Source organism: Podarcis bocagei (assembly GCF_964188305.1).
Source record: "Podarcis bocagei genome assembly, chromosome: 18".
Lineage (NCBI taxonomy): Eukaryota > Metazoa > Chordata > Lepidosauria > Squamata > Lacertidae > Podarcis > Podarcis bocagei.
In genome coordinates this window covers 7,136,939-7,160,489 of record NC_138144.1, presented here as the reverse complement: position 1 = coordinate 7,160,489, position 23,551 = coordinate 7,136,939, and the positions used below count along the sequence as shown (strand labels likewise).

The window sequence follows — 23,551 nt, the reverse complement described above, 5'->3', positions numbered from 1 at the left end:
ATTAGGTTTTTTGGTCTGTTTGCTTTGCTATTAACCATATCAATTCTGATATTCAACAATACTTTCTAGTTATGTCATTTCTAGATATTTAAATACCTGTGCTCCATTTGCTACCGGTATACTGAATCATTCAGAAGTTCACTTCACATCATTTCATTCTCCTAAACTTTGTATATTAATAAATTGAGAAATTCATTTAAGTTCTCTTCCGTAGTCTGCTGGTTTAATTTCTGTATTGTGTAAGCTCTGCTCCCTGTTCCAAAGAGTAGCAACTGACCTTAGCCAAGCCTTGACTGGAGTACAATGGATTTTATTGCGTTGTCCAGGATATGACACATTGTGCACTGATGTTGAGTGGATCACCAGATTACGAGTGAGCCAGCAACAAGTTTAGCATTGGAGGGAATCAATGAGACGATGCCAGATAGTTGGATTCTCTGCCTGCCAAACCTTTTAAGAGCAGGCATCGGACAGAATACACGACCGCCAGATTCCTTTAACGGAATACCCAAAAATTGAAGGCATAGGCGTTGGCCACACCTAGCCCTTCAACACACCACAACACATTATTCCAATGCCTAACCTACCCACTAATACCACGAAAGTTGTGATGATCGCTACGAGGTAGGCGAAAAAACCAAAAAGCCTAATGCCAAATGGAAAAATTCCTACCAGCCCCCCCGGACAACCAGGGTGACCAACCTAAGGTCCATAGCAAGGCCAAGGAAAACGAAGACCCTGAGCTCAAAGGGAGTGGAGGGTGGGTGAATCGCGACGGGACGGCAAAGAGTGAGGCCGAGGAGGGGCTGGCGCCACAACATTTAGGCTGCTGTACATGCCCCCTCGGAGGCACCTGGTTGGGTGCCTGTGGATGGGCGTGGGAGCCAGCCAGGTGAGTGGGAGGCAGGGGGCTAATGCCCCCCGCTAGAGGCGTGGCTCGGGCTCCCGCCCACAACCACTCCCCTCTCTTCCAGGAGGAGAGTCTTTACTAAACACTTATTCTTATAGCAATTCAACCTGTAGCAATCCAATGAAGGCTCCTATATAAATTTAATAATTAAGGTCCCAAGAAAGCTGAGTGGGTTATTTATGTATGCAACCACAGCAGCTAGAACTTTATATGCACAGAAGTGGAAAGAGGGAGGATTGGCTTATGAAACTGGGGGAATATGCTGAAATGGTGAAATTACCTGCTAAACTAAGAGGACATGAGGATGAATCTTTTCAGGAAGAATGGAGACCATTGATATTTGTCAAACTATCATCCATATATGAAGTCAAAGGCAGGATTTGAAATATAAGCAGCGGGTGACTGAAATACGACATTGGGGCTTCGATAATAAAAACATGTTTTTTAAAACATCTGATAAAAAGAAGTAATAAAAACCAGCATAGAGAAGGGGGGGAGTCAAGAAGAAATTGAGGGGGGGGGTTGTTTTAAACTGTATGCGAAGACAAGTGATTGGAATATCTGTGGAGACTTAATAATTATTTTTTAAAAAAAAAATGTAGTAAAGAAAGCATTTACCCAGATTCTTAGGAAGTTGAGGTAATTTCATTCTGCTTTATTATTTTAACTTTTGGAAGGCATCCTCCTCCAGCTCTGGTTCCTCCCATTCAGGTCCCCATTTATAGAGCAAAACCAAGATCAGATGGGCAAGTGAAAATATTTGACAGAACAGCCACTGAAGAAGCATTTAGAATAGGTTAATTAGCCAAGATTGCATCCTACTTAAACTTTCAACACTTCAAATTGGTGGAAAGCTTACTAAGCTCTTAGTCTTATAGCAATTCAACCTGTAGAATTCCAATGAAGGGTACAATATAAAATTAATAAATAAAGGTCCTAAGAAAGCTGACTAGTTTATGTATGTGTGCAACCACAGCAGCTAGAACTTTATATGCACAGAAATGGAAAGAGTTCCCCACCAAAGAGGAATGGCTTATGAAACTGGTGGAAAATGCTGAAATGGTGAAATTACCTGCTAAAATTACCATCCAAAATGATGGATTATTTAAGGAAGAATGGAGACCATGGATATATTATCTGTCAAACCATCATCCATACATGAAGTCAAAGGCAGAGGATTATTGAAATACGACATAGGGGCTTACATAATAAAAGCATATATATTTTAAAACATCTGATAAAAAGGAGTAATAAAAACAAACATCGAGAAAGGAGAGGTGGGGAGTCACGAAGAAATTATGTATTTATTTTTACAAATTGTATAAGAAGAAAAGTGTTTTGGAATATCTATGGAGACTTTATTAAATTTAATTTTTTTAAAATATATTTTTATTAAGGAAAGATCCAGATTCTTAGGAAGTTGAGGTAATTTGAGTTTGTTTTATTATTTTAACTTTTTGTATGTTCTGAAGTAAGTTTGTAAACTTTTTTATGATTGTCCTGCCTTATCTTTATGTAAAGCGCTTTGGGAGTGATTGGCCTAACCGTGTGATACGTGGATTTTATGAAACAAATGAAATGAGTGAGTAAGTAAGTAAGTAAGGAGTAAATACTAATAAATAGATGGATAAAGAATAATAAAACTGCTAGAATGCTAGCCTGGTGCAACGGGCTTGGCCCCTCAGTTTCCACTCGCGCCGAAGTACCTGCTCTTTCTTACATATATTGCCCCCACCTCACTGAACCACCCTTAAAACCAATGCTAACTATCCCAGAGTATTCTGTGGGGGACCTAGGTGTGGGGGATAACCAGTGAGCTGGAGTCTCAAGCCGATGTTTTTAAAATAACAATAAAGATTTATTTTAAAACCAGGTAGTATAATACAAGTGGAGAAACTTAGGTTACTTCAGTAATAATAGGCTAGTTCACTTCAATTCGTTTTCACAGGTTTGAGCTTTATAGTTTGGTTCCTTTCTAAGGCGGTACTTTCCTTCAGTAAAAGGTAAAGGGACCCCTAACAGTTAAGTCCAGTCGCGGACGACTCTGGGGTTGCTGCACTCATCTCGCTTTATTGGCCGAGGGAGCCAGAGTTTGTCCGCAGGTCATGTGGCCAGCATGACTAAGCTGCTTCTGGAGAACCAGAGCAGTGCATGGAAGTGCCATTTACCTTCCCACTGGAGAAGTACCTATTTATCTACTTGCACTTTGGCGTGCTTTCGAACTGCTAGGTTGGCAGGAGCAGGGACCGAGCAACGGGAGCTCACCCCGTCGCGGGGATTCGAACCGCCGACCTAGGCAAGCCCTAGGCTCTTTGGTTTAGACCACAGCACCACCCGCGTCCCTCTTTTCCTTCAGTTACCCACCCCTTTAACAAATCCAGCTCCTGAGGGACTTTCAGTAGCAGTCTTAAGGGTTCACCCCACACACACCCTTCCTTCACCGGGTTTTGGAGGTCTCTTCTTTCCTCAGAAGAGTCTCTCCCCTCCAGACTAGTTTGAGACCTAAGTAGACCTCAGCTCCTACTTCTGTCTCAGCCTCAGTCTCCCAGCAAGATCTGGTCCTATTACTCCCGCAGGACACTACACTCAGACACTACACTCAGTCCTTCACTGTACAGTGGAGTGGACGTTTTCTCCAGAACCAACTCGGCCTCCTCAACACTCTTTGTATATCAACCTGACTCCTATCCTATCTCCCTACCTAACTCCCAACCTCCTTCCTCAACCAGCTCAACTCAACCAACCACACCACCCTCAACAGCCCAACTCCCTGTCTCCCTCCAACGCCTCTCTTTTTAAACTCTCCCTCCTGGAACCACAGCCAATCAGAGGCTGCCGTTCTTTCACCATTTCCTGGCAGGAGAAAAAAGTAAATAAGAACTACTTATGGAACCAACTTTTCCGTCACACCTGGCTTCTGCACACGCAATTGTTTACAAGTAGAGAAGTTTCTGCTCAAAGACCAGGAGCAAGTTGACTCCATGTGCAACAGAAGATCTCCTTCTGCAGAACATGTCGAAGGGGAAGGGAGAGCCGAAAGTTCAGAGCAACCTTTCTCCCCTCAACCAACCCCAGAGAGCTTCCCTCTGTTGGAGAAGCCTTTCAAAGATGGGGTGGAAATTCACTTGAAGTGGCTTTGAAGCCACCAAGCTGCTACTTCCCTTCAGGGAGAGAACCAGAAGGGAGCGGCAGGAATCAAGCAGCCCAGACCCACCCAAAGCGGCCAGAGATGGGCTTGAGAAAACCCTCCCCATCGCAGGCTCCACCAGTCTCTGTCTCCAGCAGCCTCCAGGAAACAAGATCCCACCACCAGGTATCCTGTTCACAGTACTGAGGATTCTCAGCATTCCCCATTTATTCCTTCATATTTATTTACTTGTTGAATCTATATACCGCTCTCTCCCTGGAGGCCTCTGGGCGGTTCAGAGAGCAAAATCAAAATATAAAACCACAATATGTATAATCAAAATAAAAACAACAACCCAATCACAGCCTCTGAACTCCCCCCACATTTTAAAAGGGGTTAGGATGCCTGGGATTCACGGCTGGGACTCCTTCATCTGGCTGTTGTCCATCCCTGACTGTCCCACCTCTTCTTAAAAACCTCCAATGAATCATAGAATGGCAGACTTGGAAAGGGACCCCAAGGTCATCTAGTCCAACCCTCTGCAACGCTAAAGCATCCCTAACAGATGGCCATCCCACCTCTGCTTCAAAGCCTCCAAGGAAGGAGAGTCCATGGTCGGATCCAGCTCCTTCTTTGGTCCTTGGGAGCAAAGTTCAGGCCAAACTTCCAACTCCCAAACACACCCCTTGACTTCTGTGCAACATGTTTTTCTCCAGCTCTGCACCTGCCGCTTGAGCCATTCAAGACTTCAGAAAGTTTTTGTGATGTAACTTATTCCACTTGGAATAATCAAAATTATAGTCATCTCATCTTCTGAAAGCCCAGGAGATATTTCGGGAGATTGCATGAGCCTCGGAAAGCAACATGACAATATTAATTGCGCTGTGTCTGGGAAAGAAAAAGTTGGTGCCGAGAATATTTCCTGTGTTGGAGACAGACTGAGACAAGATGCAGAGCTGGCGAAAGAGGGGTGTGCCTGCCTTGGGCTTCCTAGCTCCGAAGGTAGAGTTGAAAACCATCCAGATTGGGAAAGCCCACTCAGTCTGATTTTGCAAGTCTTTGGGTTCTTCTGCTTTGTGTCTTTAGCAGGTAAGAGGAGGAGGAGGCAGAGCCAGAATGAGATCCCTGCTCCTTCTGTTGCTGCTTCTGCTGCTCATGATGCCCTTTGGAGTCTGCGGGAACCACAAGGCGAAATGTCCCTTGAATCTGGTCAGGGATCAAACGGATGCTCGCAATTACTACCGGCCTGGACACTTTCTCATCACTGGGATCATATCTCCAAAACACTTTACTACAGAAACTGCATACGTCTTTTCTCAGACACCCTTCGCCAGCACTGAAGAGTATGTACTTCACAGTTTTGGGGTCCTCCAGTCCTTCTAGTGGTTCCTATTTATCAAGGAAAGAGCCCCTTCCTCAGGGCTGGGGAGCCAAGGGCTGGTGTTGCAGGACTACCCTGCCCTGACCATTGGGCTTGCTGTTGGAGGAGCTGGGAGCTGGGGAGGGGTGTCTAGTCAAAGATTCTAGTAAAGGGGGGGGTGCTCATTCGTGTAGTTTCTGATCCAGAATATGGACAAAATTATAATTTTACCACACACTCAAACCTGCAAGCCACCAGGCCCCATATGTAACTAAAAGGGGACTGAGGTATTTGGTGCTTCTCTTCCATCAATAAAATTGTCTCTTATCTACCTATAGTCTAGCCCCTTGCAAGAAGCCAAAGACCACTGCAAAAAAAGCAGCCTTTGCAGCAACTTCCCAGTATATCACAATTTTTGAGGGGCGCCTTCATTTCTTACTCATAAAACCATAGTAGAACAGAATCATAGAGCTGTAGAGATGGAAGGAACCCGGAAGAATCTCACCTGAAGCATCCATGACACATGGTCACCTTTGGAGGGAGTCTCTTCCACTGTTGAACAGCTCTGTGTGCTGTTTGCATCAAAGCTCCGGTCATGGAGCAGAGATCTCCAAATTTTTGTTCTATGCTAGACAGGAAAAGGTTTGATATTAATGCAAAAGGATAAATAAATACTAATCTTTGTGGATCATATAATGCTTCCTCCCTCCCATTCATATGAATATGAAGTTTCACTCTTTTTAAATAATTCATTTATTGCAGGGGGGCAGATAGAGAAATCCGGCACGTGATGTCTTTCCTGGTCACCATCCAAGAGATCAACCAGGATCTCAGCCTCTTACCCAACATCACCCTGGGCTACAACTTCTATGAGAACTATTTCAATGCAAGGATGACTTCGGACGCCATGCTAGAGCTGCTTGCAGGCAGTGGATGCAATATTCCCAATTATCACTGTGGAGAACAGAATCACCTGCTGGCTGTTCTTGAAAGCAGCAACACTTTCATCTCAAGAGTGATTTCAGCCTTGTCAGGCATCTACAAAATCCCACAGGTAAGTAGTGGGAGAGCATGGAGGGAAAGAGAATTTCAACTGCATAAAATTCTACTTTCTCTTTGGAGGGGTCAAGTGCGGACATTTTTAAAAATGGGAAAATCCTGAGCTATGGATCCAACATCCCTTTTTCAAATCTGAGCCTTCACCAACTTGACACCTCCAGATGTTTCAGACTACAACTCCCATCAGCCTCAGCCAGCAGAGATTTAGATCTCAGTGATTTCATATGATTAAATGCCCGTTATGCTGAAAGTAAAATAAATTGGTGATCTTTTGCTTTCCTTGCTAGATCAGTTATGGCTTCACTGCCCAGGTTCTCGAAGGTAAAACCCTGTTCCCTTTTGTCTACCGGATGACTCCCAAAGAGGAAAGTCAGTACCAGGGGATTGTTGAATTGCTCCTGTATTTTGGATGGACGTGGATTGGCCTCTTCACTCCAGACAATGACAGTGGAGAAAGATTTGAGAGCGCTGTGAAACCTCTGCTGCTCAGCAAAGGGATCTGCATTGCTTTAACAAAAAGAGTACCAGAAAATGATATGAATCAATTTATCAGGCCCGGGGAACCTTTTTTCCTATGGAGACAAGTTGGGGTATTTTTTTACTATGCAACCAATATAATGGGCATCACTGTACCCCTGACAACAAACTTGTTTTATGAGAAGGAAATAGGGGCAAAAGTCTGGATCACAACAGCTTTTCTAGGAATCAGAGTTGGCATTTACATCGCTCCAAATTTATTCCAGCACCTCCATGGTTCTCTGTCCTTTGCAATTCAGACCGGAATAAGGAGCAGCAAAGGTGGCAAATATAAATTGCAGACCTATCTTGGGGATTATTTCTATCAAGCATTTCAGTGTTCATATTCAAAGCATCTGTTGTCCGTGAAAGGAAGGATAAGATGCAGAGAGGAGGAGGAACTGCAGCTATTGCCCCAAGAGGAGCGTGAGTTCATCCTGTCTCTAGACAGCTATGTCATTTACATCCATGTTCAAGCTGTGGCTCAGGCCTTGCATGCTTCGCTTTCATCGAGATCCCAGAGGAGGCTGATGTTGGAGGAAGGAGAGCAATGGGGACCCCAAAGGCTACAACCGTGGCAGGTATTTCCTTCCCCTTTTTGCAAACTGCAGTCCACACAGATGCTGATCTTGACGGGGATAGACCTATAAAATATCAGAGTTAGTATTAGTAATAGTAGCAGACCGCCCAACATATCTCTGATGAAAATAGAACCATCCCATTCCATAATGATAATCTTACTGTTTATAGCCAGGGCTACTTTCAGAGGGGAACTCGCTGGAACTCAGTTCTGGCACCTCTCAGGTGGGTGCCATTGCCGTTCTAAGAAGGAGGTGTTCATGGTGAGTTCCGGCAGCTTTTTTGCTAGAAATATATCACTGTTTATACCCCACACATCTTTTTGGGTTGCCTCAGCACTCTGGGCAGCTCCCAACATAAATAAATTAATACTAAAATATGAAACATTAAAAATATTATATTAAGTCTATATCCTCCAACATTTCTCCAATGAAAATAGGGACATTCTAAGGAAAAGTGGGACATTCCTTTTTTAAATAATAATAATATATTTTTATTATTTTCTTCCTTAAACAATATTTTCAGCAATACAATAACAAACACAGAAACTTTTTGCTCTGCCAAGCATCTGACTTCCCTTCAGCAGGTTTTCCGCTTTCAAGTCCTGTCTCGCAATTTAGTTCTTTAGCTTCCATTGCCCACATTGTAGGATATATTTCAATCCTGCTAGTGTCTTCAAATTTTTACAATTATTATTCAAATACACAATAAATGTACACCAATCCCTTTGAAATTTTTGATCAGCCTGTTCTCAAATCCTGCAGGTTAGTTTGGCCAGTTCTGCGAAGTCCATCATCTTTGCCTGCCACCATCCTCTTATCCACACTGAATATGTCATTAACTTGAGGATATTGCAGCCACCCTGTAAGAAAAACCTTCAATTTGATCATATGGTTTAAGTTTAAAAGCTTTCTCGGTCTCCACCAAAGTGCCTTTATATGTGGCCCACCTTCCGTCCGTATTTAATTTTTGTACCGTCAGTACCTCAATAGGTGAGATCCACCATGGTGTTTTCCTTTCTAATAGGTTTTTATTTATTTCTTTTTTAGATACTAATCACATGGTTCAGGAAACCTCTATGAACTTTCACTTTGTCACCCAAATCTGTTATCATAACCTTCCACATCTAAAATATCTGTATTCTCCATCGTTTTCCATTCCTTTAACCAACAGAGACAGGACGCCTCATAATAGTGTTTCAAATCTGGCATGGCGAATCCACCTCTTTCTTTTTTAATCTATTAACAATTTATATTTCATCCTTGGCTTTTCCCCTGCCAGATGAATCTCAATACTACTTTTTGCCACTCTTTAAATACACCTGTCCTTTGAACACTGGAATTGTTTGAAACAGGAATAACATCTTGGGTAATACATTCATTTTTACCACTGATATTCTACCAGAAAATGACAACTTTAATCTGCTCCATATTTCAAAGTCCCCCTTGATTTCCTTCCATGTGGATTCATAATTATCATTAAACAAATTAATATTTTTTGGTATTAACCAAATTCCAAGATATTTCACTTCCTTTTGCAACCATAATTTCTGATCCACGTTGCAATTCCGTGACCATATTCTTCACTAACAGTTTAGTTTTACCTTTATTGAGCTTAAATCCTGCTACTTGCCCAAATTATACTCCTTTACTCCAATCTTTATCCCTCTCACGTATGACAATTCTCTCAAATTCTTAGTTCATACCTCCAGGACCATTATAAATATCAATGGTGACAATGGGCACCCCTGTCTAGTGCCTTTAGTTATATCAAACTTATCAGTCAAAGTGTTGTTCACTATCAATTCCACCTTTTGCTCTGTTTTATTTGATCCCAGAATGTCCCACTTTTCCAAAGTGAAAAAGGAAAAGTGGGAGTAGAACTGAGATATCCATCTTGGCTTCCAGGTTTCTCAGTGCTGGTGCTTTCCCCTGTCATTCCAGCTTCACCCTTTCTTAAGAGAAATCCGGTGTCTGAATACTTCCAGAGGCAAGCTGTGCTTGGATGAGAACTGGGAGCTGCCAGCAGACTTCGATATTATGAACTGGGTAATGTCTCCCAATCAGTCGGGTGACCTTTTAAAAATTGGGAATATAAGGAGAGAGACGTCTGCTGGCATAAAGTTCACCATTAACCCAGAAGCTATTGAGTGGCCCAAGAAATTCAATAAGGTAGGGTAAATCACAAAGGGAGAAGGCTAGGAGATGCTTATTATGTTTTTCCTTAAACAACCGCTGAAAAATGACCATATCAGGTTGACCAACGGTGTCTTGACCGTCAATAACAGCTGCAACCACCACTCCTACTTTAACCGAATCTTTAACCAAATGGACTACGTAGATAAGAAGAAAAGGGAAAGCCCCTAGTAAAAGTGAACTATTGGGCTTTCATACATGCAGAAATATAGAAAGCAATTTATTTTAGAAATGATAATTACTGATTTATTGTGGATTTTTTAATTTGTGGAGTAAGCTCACTTGTAGATGTTGCAAATGTTAAACTATTGTATGTGCAGGAATTGAGAAGTGCACAGTTTTTGGTGAAGGATGATAATTTATTTTAAAAATTGCCTATTGTAATATAAGGCTAACATTAAGAAATGGCACATGAACTAGAAATAACTAAGGAAATAGATCAGCAACAAGAGGAAACCTTGCATGCCTCAAGAACAGAGAGAGGGAAACCAATATTTGGAAAAGTCATATTAAATTTATCTAAATTAGTGGTTGAGAGATTATCAGAATCCTGAACTTTGGGGAAATCACATTTCAGACTCCATTGCCATTTTCTTTGAAGATTTATTAAGCAGGGAAGCAGGTAAATGGAGAAGAGGAAACAGAGTTCTGTGGCGCAAACCTCAGTTGTCCTGAACGAATTATGAAGAACAAGATATTCTGGTCACCCCAATGGTCAGTGGGGGGTTGAAAGGACCCTGATGAGGGGTCAAAGGCTGCAGCCCAAAGATCCGTTTGAATTCACTCTATGAGTGAGTTACATACCCACAAATATTCCTAACTGTTCCTCTTTGTTGCACCTTCTTGTCTTTCTGGTTAGGCCGTGCCTCGTTCCAGGTGTAATGAAAAATGTCGACCTGGATATGCCAAGGTGGTTCTAGAAGGAAAGCCCATTTGCTGCTATGCTTGTGCTCGGTGTGCGGAAGGGACCTTCTCCGCCCAGGAAGGTGGGTGACGCCAAGGGGGAAGGTATTTCTGGAGAGAGTAAACACAGGGCAGAAATCCAGTCTCAAACACTTTTTGTGAGATTTCTGCAGACATTCGGGAATGTGGCTCCTTCCTCAACGTCTTTACAATCACCTTCATTACATCCTGGAAGAGAGTTGAAAGGAATGACCATAAGGAAGAAATCATAGAATCATAGACTCATAGAATCATAGAATCATAGAGTTGGAAGAGACCACAAGGGCCATCGAGTCCAACCCCCTGCCAAGCAGGAAACACCATCAGAGCACTCCTGACATATGGTTGCCAAGCCTCTGCTTAAAGACCTCCAAAGTAGGAGACTCCACCACACTCCTTGGCAGCAAATTCCACTGTCAAACAGCTCTTACTGTCAGGAAGTTCTTCCTAATGTTTAGGTGGAATCTTCTTTCTTGTAGTTTGGATCCATTGCTCCGTGTCCGCTTCTCTGGAGCAGCAGAAAACAACCTTTCTCCCTCCTCTATGTGACATCCTTTTATATATTTGAACATGGCTATCATATCACCCCTTAACCTCATCTTCTCCAGGCTAAACATGCCCAGCTCCCTTAGCCGTTCCTCATAAGACATCGTTTCCAGGCCTTTGACCATTTTGGTTGCCCTCCTCTGGACACGTTCCAGTTTGTCAGTGTCCTTCTTGAATTGTGGTGCCCAGAACTGGACACAGTACTCCAGGTGAGGTCTGACCAGAGCAGAATACAGTGGCACTATTACTTCCCTTGATCTAGATGCTATGCTCCTATTGATGCAGCCCAGAATTGCATTGGCTTTTTTAGCTGCCGCGTCACACTGTTGGCTCATGTCAAGTTTGTGGTCAACCAAGACTCCTAGATCCTTTTCACATGTACTGCTCTCAAGCCAGGTGTCACCCATCTTGTATTTGTGCCTCTCATTTTTTTTGCCCAAGTGCAATACTTTACATTTCTCCCTGTTAAAATTCATCTTGTTTGCTTTTGCCCAGTTCTCTAATCTGTCAAGGTCGTTTTGAAGTGTGATCCTGTCCTCTGGGGTGTTAGCCACCCCTCCCAGTTTGGTGTCATCTGCAAATTTGATCAGGATGCCCTTGAGTCCATCATCCAAGTAATTGATGAAGATGTTGAATAAGACCGGGCCCAAGACAGAACCCTGTGGCACCCCACTAGTCACTCTTCTCCAGGATGAAGAGGAACCATTGATGAGCACCCTTTGGGTTCGGTCAGTCAGCCAGTTACAAATCCACTGAGTGGTAGCATAGTCAAGACCGCATTTTACCAGCTTCTTTACAAGAATATCATGGGGCACCTTGTCAAATGCCTTGCTGAAATCAAGGTAGGCTACATCCACTGCGTTCCCTTCATCTACCAGGCTTGTAATTCTGTCAAAAAACGAGATCAGGTTAGTCTGACATGACTTATTTTTCAGAAATCCATGCTGACTGTTGGTGATCACAGCATTCCTTTCTAGGTGCGCACAGACTGTTTGCTTAATGATCTGCTCCAGAATCTTCCCTGGTATTGATGTCAGACTGACTGGGCGGTAATTATTTGGGTCCTCTCTTTTCCCCTTTTTGAAAATAGGGACAACATTTGCCCTCCTCCAGTCTGCCGGGACTTCGCCTGTTCTCCAGGAATTCTCAAAGATGACTGCCAGTGGTTCTGAGATCACATCTGCCAGTTCTTTTAATACTCTTGGATGCAGTTCATCTGGCCCTGGAGACTTGAATACATCTAAACTAGCCAAGTATTCTTGTACTATCTCCTTAGTTATTCTGGGATGTGTTTCCTTTGCTGAATCATTTGCTCCAAATTCTTCAGGTCGGGCATTGTTTTCTTTATCGGAGAAGACTGAGGCAAAGAAGGCATTGAGGAGTTCAGCCCTTTCTGTGTCCCCTGTTTGCATTTCACCATCTTCTCCTCTGAGTGACCCCACTGTTTCTTTGTTCTTCCTTTTGCTACGAACATACCCATAAAAGCCTTTTTTGTTGCTTTTAACCTCTCTAGCAAGCCTGAGTTCATTCTGTGCTTTAGCTTTCCTGACTTTGTGTCTACACGTGCTGGCTATTTGTTTAAATTCCTCTTTGGTGGTTTCCCCCCTTTTCCATTTTTTGTAAACATCCTTTTTTAATCTTAACTCAGTTAAAAGTTCTTTAGATAGCCACCCTGGCTTCTTTAAGCACCTTCCATGTTTCCGTCTCACTGGTATTGCCTGACGTTGTGCTTTTACTATCTCCCTCTTAACAAACTCCCAGCCATCATGAACTCCCTTTCCTTTTAGTATTACTGTCCATGGGATCTCACCCAGCACTTCCCTAAGTTTTATGAAGTCGGCTTTCTTAAAGTCAAGAAATTGAGTCCTAGTATGCTTGGCTGCTCCTTTCCGCTGTATAGTAAACTTCAGAAGAGCATGATCACTCGCGCCTAATGATCCTTCCACTTCTACCCCACTAACCAGGTCATCAACATTGGTTAGGACCAGATCTAAAATGGCTGTTCCTCTTGTTGCTTCTCCCACTTTCTGGACAATGAAGTTGTCTGCAAGGCCAGTGAGGAATCTGTTTGACCTTATGCTCTTGGCTGAGTTTGACATCCAACAAATATCCGGGTAATTGAAGTCCCCCATTACTACTATCTCCCTTCCTTTTGCATGCTTGGCCATCTGTTCCAGGAAGGCATCATCTATGTCCTCTGTTTGGCTTGGGGATCTATAGTAAACTCCCACAATGAGGTCTCTGTTCTTCTTCTCTCCCTTAATTTTGACCCAAATGCTCTCACTTTGGCTTTGAGGTTCTAAATCTTGGATCTCTTCACAGGTATACACATCCCTGACATATAACGCCACTCCTCCTCCTTTCTTGTCTGGTCTGTTTCTCTGAAATAGATTGTATCCCCCCATTATTACATTCCAATCGTGGGACTTATCCCACCAGGTTTCAGTGATGCCTATTATGTCATATTTAGTTTGCTGTACCAAGAGCTCAAGCTCATCTTGTTTATTTCCCATGCTTTGCGCATTAGTGTACAGACATTGAAGTCCATTAATCATTCCCCCGTGTCTCTTATTTAAGGATTTTTTCCTCCCACCACTAGGTCTGCGTGCTGTTTGCTCCATTTGGTCTATGACATTTGGATGATCATCTTCATCAATTGATAGACTCCTACCTTCAGGAGCACTGTCTCCCTCCCCCACATTAGTCAGTTTAAAGCCCTCCTGATGAGGTTTCTGAGATTTTTGGCAAAAACAAATTTTGAAGAAAATCTAGGATTTCTTCAAAATGTAATCGAGTTCAGATCATTAGGGATGTAAGTGATGCTGCAGCCACTCTTTTTCTCTTCCCCAGATGCAGAACATTGCACCAAATGCTCAGAAGATCACCATTCAAACAAGGACAGAGATCAATGTGTCCCCAAGATTACCACCTTCCTGACTTATGGAGAATATTTGGGAATTGTTTTAGCTTCCGTTGCCCTCTTCTTGTCCTTAACAGCAGGCACTGTGTTGGGAATCTTCATTAAATACAAGGAAACTCCCATAGTCAAAGCCAACAACCGGGACCTCTCCTACATCCTGCTCGTCTCCCTCCTGCTTTCCTTTCTGTCCTCCTTCCTCTTCATCGGGCGCCCAAGGAAACAGACCTGCCTTCTCCGACAAACGGCCTTCAGCATCATCTTCTCAGTTGCTGTTTCTTCTGTCTTGGCAAAGACCATCACGGTGGTGCTGGCCTTCCTGGCCACAAAGCCCGGGAACAGGGTGAGGAGATGGCTGGGCAAGAGTCTGGCCAACTCCATTGTCATCTCCTGTTCTGGGGGGCAAGTTCTCATCTGCACCATCTGGCTGGGCTCTTCTCCCCCATTCCCAGAGCCCGACATGCGCTCCCAGGTGGAAGAGATCATCCTGCAATGCAACGAAGGGTCTGTGGCCATGTTCTACGTTGCCCTCGGCTACCTGGGCTTCTTGGCTGCCACCTGCTTCACGGTGGCTTTCCTAGCCAGGAAGCTGCCTGGCTCCTTCAACGAAGCCAAGCTGATCACCTTCAGCATGCTGGTCTTCTGCAGTGTTTGGGTGTCTTTTGTGCCCACCTACCTGAGCACCAAGGGCAAGTACATGGTGGCCGTGCAGATCTTCTCTATGCTGGCCTCCAGTGCTGGGCTTCTGGGCTGCATCTTCCTTCCCAAGTGCTACGTTATTGTGCTGAGGCCTGATCTGAACACAAAGGAGCACCTGACAACCAGAAATTAAGGGGACATATGATTCTTAAAACATTCCATGTTCCTGATGTCCACAAGTGCATAAAGGAAACACACTTGCTCATCCATGTTCCTCCTTTTCCACCTCTGAAAGAGATTGTGTTCCTTCTTAGCCCAGCTTTTATGTAGTCCTGTTCACATGAACTGTAAGATGGGAGGAAATGTTTTGCTACCTTGTTTTGCCAATGACTACAATGAGTCCTGGTCTACTGCCCTTAGTTTGTAAACTATTATCTTTTAATAATTTTAAAAAGATTTAAAAGGTTTTTGAGTCTGTTTGCTTTGTCATGACTACCTATTAACCATCTCAATTCTAATATTCCACAATACTGTTTGGTTATGCCAGTTCTATGTATTCACTTTTCTATGCTCCATTTCCCACATTTACGCGCTATCATTCATAAGCTCACTTCACATCATTTCATTCTCCTAAGCTTTGTAAATCAATAAACTGAGAAATTCATTTAAGACATCTTCCATAGTCTGTTGGTTTAATTTCTGTATTGTGTAAGCTCTGCTCCCTGTTCCAACGAGTAGCAACTGATCTTAGCCAAGCCTTGACTGGGATCCAATGAATTTTATTGCACTGGCCAGGGTTAGGGGCGGGCGAGGCAGCCGGGAAGAGAGGGAAGAGGGAACTCCGGCGCTCACGAGAGTGGCAGGCCGCCTACGCCAATCTGGGCGAGTCATTGTGAAAGGAGGTGGGGCGAGTAGAGCTGGGGAAGGCAATCGGTCGCGAAAGGCAGCAGTGGAAAGTGGGGAGAGGTGGGGCGGGGTTTAGTGGAGAGTGGTCACGCCCACTAGGCAGGGCAAGGCAGAGCTGGTAGGAGCCTCTGGCTTGACTTATTTCATTATTATTACTAATATTAATTATAATGAAATATTAATTTGGGGAAAGGTATATTATTATATTATATTATATTATATTATATTATATTATATTATATTATATTATATTATATTATATTATATTATTATATTACATTGGGACGCGGGTGGCACTGTGGGTTATACCACAGAGCCTAGGGCTTGCTGATCAGAAGGTCGGCGGTTCGAATCCCCGCGACGGGGTGAGCTCCCATTGCTCGGTCCCTGCTCCTGCCAACCTAGCAGTTCAAAAGCACATCAAAGTGCAAGTAAATAAATAGGTACCGCTCCGGCGGGAAGGTAAACGGCGTTTCCGTGCGCTGCTCTGGTTAGTCCTGCTGGCCACATGACCCGGAAGCTGTACGCCGGCTCCCTCGGCCAATAAAGCGAGATGAGTGCCGCAACCCCAGAGTCGGCCAAGACTGGACCTAATCGTCAGGGGTCCCTTTACCTTTAGCTCTCATATTATATTATATTATATTATATTATATTATATTATATTATATTATATTATATTATATTATATTACATATTACTGTATTTTCCCGTGTAGAACATGCCCCCGTGTATAAGACACCCCCTATTTTGGGGGACTCAATATTAAGAAAATGGGGGATCCCATTTTCCCCGTCGTACACACGGAAAAGTACGATGTATGTATTATATTATATTATATTAATTATATTATATTATATTATATTATATTATATTATATTATACAGCATGATTCATAATGAAGTATACAGTTTCAACACACTATAAAAAAGAATATAATATATCTCATGTTACCTGTGACAGAATTGTAGGGGAATGTTTAAAGTAGTTTCGAAACAGTCACAGATGTTCTATGTATGCACCGTTTGTCACACAACACACATCGCAATTGCAAACGCCGTTGCACAACAAACTCCGTTTTGCTCAGTTCAAGAACACAAAACGTCTTCTCCACTGCAGACGCAGCCATTTCGCCTGACTAGTCACGTGACACGCGCACTATCACCTCCATCACTTTATGAGTACATCTACCTCACGGTTCGCAGCTGTTTTCCGTGTCAGCGCCGGTCTTACAGGATCTGGAAACTGTATATTTCATTATGAATCACCCTGTATTATATTATTTCGGTGTCCAATCACAGCATTACTATAGGATTTTTCATTTCAATCAATCAAATCTTTATTACGGTAGTAGACCAGCATCAGTAGGGTGGGGTACAGTCATTTCCAATCTGTAAAACGTAAAGCTAAAAAATATTAAAACACAAAGTATACTTAAAAGAAGCTAAAAGAGGGGTTTGGGAGGATTAAACGGATGTGGAAGAGCATAAAAGGTTAGTATATAAAAGACTCTGGCTATCCATTTCCAGGGCACTCTGATATGAGTGTTCATTAAATCTAGTGTAACAACAACAACAACAATTTATTTATACCCCACCATCTGGCTTGGTTTCCCCAGCCACTCAGGGTGGCTCCCAATAGAATATGAAAAACACGATAAATACATCAAACATTACAAACTTCCCTGAACAGGGCTACCTTCAGATGTCTTCTAAAAGTCAGGTAGTTGTTTACTTCCTTGACATCTGCTGGGAGGGCGCCACCACCGAGAAGGCCCTCTGCCTGGTTCCCTCTTTGTGGCACAGGTCATCATCTGATGAATTGGGAGCGACATTTATTTCTGTGTTCATAATTAAAGAAAATGTGCATTTTAACAGTATTGCACCTTGATTGTAATATTAAGAATGCACTTAAAATTACTACGCACAACAATGAATAAGTGATTGCAATGCACACAGAGCTAATCAGTACAAATATGTGTGAACAATGTTCTTAAAAACATTTGTTAACCAAGCCTAATATTACTATCTTTCTTATTGTGATTATTGTTACTTTTATAGCGACTAATCCCAGTGGCTTCCAAGACTGAGCTCTGTTCTGCCTTGGTCAGTCCCCACCTGGAATACTGTGTCCAGTTCTGGGCACCACAATTTAAGAAGGATGTTGACCCATGGGAAGAAACCCCTCACCCCCCAGAGAGATGCCGGCTCAGAGAGCCCCCTGAGCTTAGACTACGAAGCCTCTGAGGGCGTGCAGAGTGCAAATCCCCCCAGGGGCCCCTCTCTCTCCTGGGCTCACCTGGGGGCCCTGCCCCTGCCAGCCTCTCCGGCCTCTGAGGGCGTGCAGAGTGCAAATCCCCCCAGGGGCCCCTCTCTCTCCCGGGCTCACCTGGGGGCCCTGCCCCTGCCAGCCTCTCTGGCCTCTGAGGGCGTGCAGAGTGCAAATCCCCCCGGGGGCCCCTCTCTCTCCCGGGCTCACCTGGGGGCCCTGTCCCTGCCAGCCTCTCTGGCATCTGAGGGCGTGCAGAGTGCAAATCCCCCCAGGGGCCCCTCTCTCTCCCGGGCCCACCTGGGGGCCCTGCCCCTGCGAGCCTCTCTGTCCTCTGAGGGCGTGCAGAGTGCAAATCCCCCCAGGGGCCCCTCTCTCTCCCAGGCCCACCTGGGAGCCCTGTCCCTTCCAGCCCCTCCGGCCTCTGAGGGCGTGCAGAGTGCAAATCCCCCCAGGGGCCCCTCTCTCTCCCGGGCCCACCTGGGGGCCCTGCCCCTGCCAGCCTCTCCGGCCTCTGAGGGCGTGCAGAGTGCAAATCCCCCCAGGGGCCCCTCTCTCTCCCAGGCCCACCTGGGGGCCCTGTCCCTGCCAGCCTCTCCGGCCTCTGAGGGCGTGCAGAGTGCAAATCCCCCCAGGGGCCCCTCTCTCTCCCGGGCTCACCTGGGGGCCCTGCCCCTGCCAGCCTCTCCGGCCTCTGAGGGCGTGCAGAGTGCAAATCCCCCCAGGGGCCCCTCTCTCTCCCGGGCCCACCTGGGGGCCCTGCCCCTGCCAGCCTCTCCGGCCTCTGAGGGCGTGCAGAGTGCAAATCCCCCCAGGGGCCCCTCTCTCTCCCAGGCCCACCTGGGGGCCCTGTCCCTGCCAGCCTCTCCGGCCTCTGAGGGCGTGCAGAGTGCAAATCCCCCCGGGGGCCCCTCTCTCTCCCGGGCTCACCTGGGGGCCCTGTCCCTGCCAGCCTCTCTGGCATCTGAGGGCGTGCAGAGTGCAAATCCCCCCAGGGGCCCCTCTCTCTCCCGGGCCCACCTGGGGGCCCTGCCCCTGCGAGCCTCTCTGTCCTCTGAGGGCGTGCAGAGTGCAAATCCCCCCAGGGGCCCCTCTCTCTCCCAGGCCCACCTGGGAGCCCTGTCCCTTCCAGCCCCTCCGGCCTCTGAGGGCGTGCAGAGTGCAAATCCCCCCAGGGGCCCCTCTCTCTCCCGGGCCCACCTGGGGGCCCTGCCCCTGCCAGCCTCTCCGGCCTCTGAGGGCGTGCAGAGTGCAAATCCCCCCAGGGGCCCCTCTCTCTCCCAGGCCCACCTGGGGGCCCTGCCCCTGCCAGCCTCCCCGGCCTCTGAGGGCGTGCAGAGTGCAGCTGGACGGGCTGCAGGCGCTGGTGTCCCTGGCAGACGAGGAGGGTCACTTGGCCGGGCCTTTCTATGTCCTCGGAGGGGAAGGGGCCACCTTCAAAAGGCCCTGCGACTCCCGCCAGCCTCCGCCAGCTTGGTGCACGTTCGGGGGGCAGACTTCCCAGCATGCACTGCCAGCTCCGTTGGGCCAATGGTCGATTCCCAGCCTCAATAAATTTGAAATTTACTGGTTTTTCCAGTGTATAACCAAATAAATCAATCTCAAGGAGTCTTTTGTTCGGTTTCACTTATCGGCTTTATGGATAAATTAACCTCTATTAGGTTTCATTTCCCTCACGTCCTTCTTCCCAGCATGCTTTGCTGCCCCTTCTTCTCACAAACATGGATCCAGCTTCCTATAACTGAAATTTACCCATTTTCCAATATATAACTGAATAAATCAATCTGAAAGTGTCTTTTGTTAGGTTTCACTTACTAGCTTTAATGATAAATTACGCTTTGTTAAGTTTCATTTCCCTCCCAGCATGCTTTGCTGCCCCTTCTTCTCACAAACAAGGATCCTGTGTCCTATCATTTTATTTTTCTCTAAACGTATTTGGATTCTTCCACATAAACTTGAGGGAGAAAGAGAGAAGGCTTCTCCTCACAGCCTTTCCCTCGCCCTTCCCAGGCTGCCCTGCGCAACCTTCCTCCTGGCCTGCGAATCAACTGATAATAACCAGTTGTGGTTCGAGGACCCGACCCCCGCGAAGTGAAATGAAGACACAGGGACACGGGATATAAGGTTGATGGGCTAGAAAAGGCCACAACTTTATTGATTACAGCAATGAAAAGGGATTGGCTTAGGCATTGGATCTCTAAAGCAAGGGGGTTTATTCACCAGGAGGTGGATCCTGTTGATGCTCATCCAACTATAGGCTCCCCCCTGCTGTCGCCGAGGGTCGTGCCATGGCCTCCCGCCAAGCAGGCATTGGACGCAATACACGACCCCCCGATTCCTTTAAGGGAATACCCCTAAAAATGGAAGGCATAGGCGATGGCCACACCTAGCCCTTCGACACACCACAACACATTCTTCCAATGCCTAAAGGCTCGTCGCCAATACCCTCACAGCTGTAACCAATCCCTGATGCTGCTGCTGATGCTAGTTAACCAAATGTCATTCCCTTGGTCTGAAAGATGGACCCTATCATTCCGGGACAAGGCTTGGTCGCCAATCCGGATACGGTCATGAGAGATGACTCGGCCATACAAAAAGTGCACCCAACGGGCTATTGCACGATTTAAGAGTTTCCTGGATTTTTCAACGGCCATACAGTTCTGCACACCGTGCCACACCATTCTCTTCAGGAAGGAGGACCAGAACACCGTTGTTCCGGGACACCAGGCAGCAATCTCATCCAAATCTCTTTTTATGTGCCACGACAAGTCCACACTTCTTCTGCAAACCAGTTCATTTTCCCCTAATTGAAGGATAAGGATGTCAGGAGGGCCAAACGCGGCAACTCTCCCTCTCAGCAATGGCGTAAGCAATGCCTCGTCTCGAAAACCAGGAAACTCACACTCAGCAATGGCATAAGCAATGCCTCGTCTCTCCCTCTCAGCAATGGCATAAGCAATGCCTCGTCTCTCCCTCTCAGCAATGGCATAAGCAATGCCTCGTCTCGAAAACCAAGAAACTCGCACTCAGCAATGGCATAAGCAATGCCTCGTCTCTCCCTCTCAGGAATGGCATAAGCAATGCCTCGTCTCGAAAACCAGGAAACTCGCACTCAGCAATGGCATAAGCAATGCCTCGTCTCTCCCTCTCAGGAATGGCATAAGCAATGCCTCGTCTCTCCCTCTCAGGAATGGCATAAGCAATGCCTCGTCTCTCCCTCTCAGGAATGGCATAAGCAATGCCTCGTCTCTCCCTCTCAGGAATGGCATAAGCAATGCCTCGTCTCTCCCTCTCAGCAATGGCATAAGCAATGCCTCGTCTCTCCCTCTCAGCAATGGCATAAGCAATGCCTCGTCTCTCCCTCTCAGCAATGGCATAAGCAATGCCTCGTCTCTCCCTCTCAGCAATGGCATAAGCAATGCCTCGTCTCTCCCTCTCAGGAATGGCATAAGCAATGCCTCGTCTCGAAAACCAGGAAACTCGCACTCAGCAATGGCATAAGCAATGCCTCGTCTCTCCCTCTCAGGAATGGCATAAGCAATGCCTCGTCTCTCCCTCTCAGGAATGGCATAAGCAATGCCTCGTCTCTCCCTCTCAGCAATGGCATAAGCAATGCCTCGTCTCTCCCTCTCAGGAATGGCATAAGCAATGCCTCGTCTCTTCCTCTCAGCAATGGCATAAGCAATGCCTCGTCTCGAAAACCGGGAAACTCGCACTCAGCAATGGCATAAGCAATGCCTCGTCTCGAAAACCAGGAAACTCCCACTCAGCAATGGCATAAGCAATGCCTCGTCTCTCCCTCTCAGCAATGGCATAAGCAATGCCTCGTCTTGAAAACCAGGAAACTCGCACTCCAGGTGGCAATCCAAGGTTAGGGGTGAGGCCACAGCTAACTGGCCGTACGTGGGCCGAATGGACTATACCATGGCCACAAATCCAGACGCTTCTGAGAACGGCTGAGAATAAAGGAAAGAAAAATATGGGTAAGTAGAGGTAAAGGAGCAGAGCGCATTCTAACGAGTGTAACCTTTATAAGCGTCGGATTTCCACCGGCCCATTTCCTTAATCTTATCCGCTGGCAGGCCCAAGCGTGCAGCTGTTGTGGCGGCGCCAATCCTGAATGAGTGTGCGGCATAATCCTGGGAAGATAAACCACAGGCATCAATAGCTTTGCGGAGTGCCCTTGTGAATTGGTGTCTCAACAAAGGTGACTGTGGAAAAACATGGGTCTACCAAAGAATGTGATAGCGGCTATGTGTATCCTCAAAGTTTTCGAGGCTCAACCTAGGCCATGAAGGTGTGTTAAGTATTGCAGAACGTTTTCTGTGGAGGGTGTAACATCGGTGGAAAGGGAGGATACTTTGGACCTGAACCCCATGAAATCACACCAGACCTTCTTATATGATCTAAGCGTAGAGGGTGCGACAGATGCTAATGCTCCCTTAATCACTTCACCTCTCCAAGGATCCACAGGTGCTCCGGAACGGGTTCTGGCAGTGGCTGAGCCCTGGGAGCTAATGCTCGGAAGCGAGGCACTGGAGGACGAATGATCAGAGTGGGCGCGACACCCTCTCGGAACGCGATGACTGTTTAGCCAGTATGTTGACCACTGCCTGGTTATCAGTTCTGAAGCACACCCGGCAATTCTGGAACTCCTCAGTCCAAATGTGAACAGCCACAACTAAGGGGGGGAAAACTCCAGAAAAGTGAGATCCCACGTGATAGCCTCGCCTTGCACCTCTGCTGGCCATTGTCGAGCACACCAGCGTCCCCTAAAGAATAAACTGAAGCCCAAGGACCCAGAGGCATCAGTGAACCTGGAAATCTGAGGACAGGTTGAGGATTTCCTGCCATAAGGAGACTCCATTGTAGCGTTCCAGAAACGTGATCCAGATCTCAAGGTCTGTCTTAACCGATTTTGGGAGTCTTACCCTGTGGAGCGGTTTGTTTGTTTTTTTGTTTGTTTTGTTATTTTATTTTATTTTATTTTATTTTATTTTATTTTATTTTATTTTATTTTATTTTATTTTATTTTATATCTTATTTTATTATTTTATTTTATTTTATTTTATTTTATTTTATTTTATTTTATTTTAGTACTAATAAACCCACATAACCCAGGAAGTCGCAAAGAGACCTCGTCCTTTTCCTCATTCCCTTGGAGGCACCTAGGACGGCTTCCATGTTTTCCTGACGAGCAGCCTCCAGCAAACAAGATCCCACCACCAGGTATCCCGTTGACAGTACTGAGGATGGTATTTCTCATCATTCTTCATTTATTCATTTTTATTTATTCATATTTATTCCTTTATTTACTGATGTACTGAATCTATATCCTGTTCTCTCCCTGGAAGCCTCAGGGCGCTTCACAGAACAAAATCAAAATATAAAACCACAATAGATATAATCAAAATAGAAACAAGAACCCAATCACAGCCTCTGCCCTCCCCCCACATTTTAAAAGGGCTTAGGATGCCTGGGATTCAAGGCTGGGACTCCTTCATCTGGCTGTTGTCCATCCCTGACTCTCCCACCTCTTCTTAAAAACCTCCAATGAATCATAGAATGGGAGACTTGGAAAGGGACCCCA

The 23,551-nt window shown here is 45.6% G+C and overlaps 1 protein-coding gene across 1 annotated transcript; it reads left to right on the top strand.

The window, feature by feature from the left end:
- Positions 1-5,149: 5,149 nt before the first annotated feature.
- Positions 5,150-15,020, top strand: LOC308577478 (vomeronasal type-2 receptor 26-like). The gene is made up of 6 exons (XM_081177687.1): positions 5,150-5,380; positions 6,160-6,451; positions 6,744-7,553; positions 9,495-9,722; positions 10,606-10,732; positions 14,085-15,020. The coding sequence occupies exons 1-6, from the start codon at positions 5,154-5,156 to the stop codon at positions 14,981-14,983; spliced, it is 2,583 nt and encodes an 860-aa protein (XP_081033813.1). The 5' UTR covers positions 5,150-5,153; the 3' UTR covers positions 14,984-15,020.
- Positions 15,021-23,551: the final 8,531 nt, after the last annotated feature.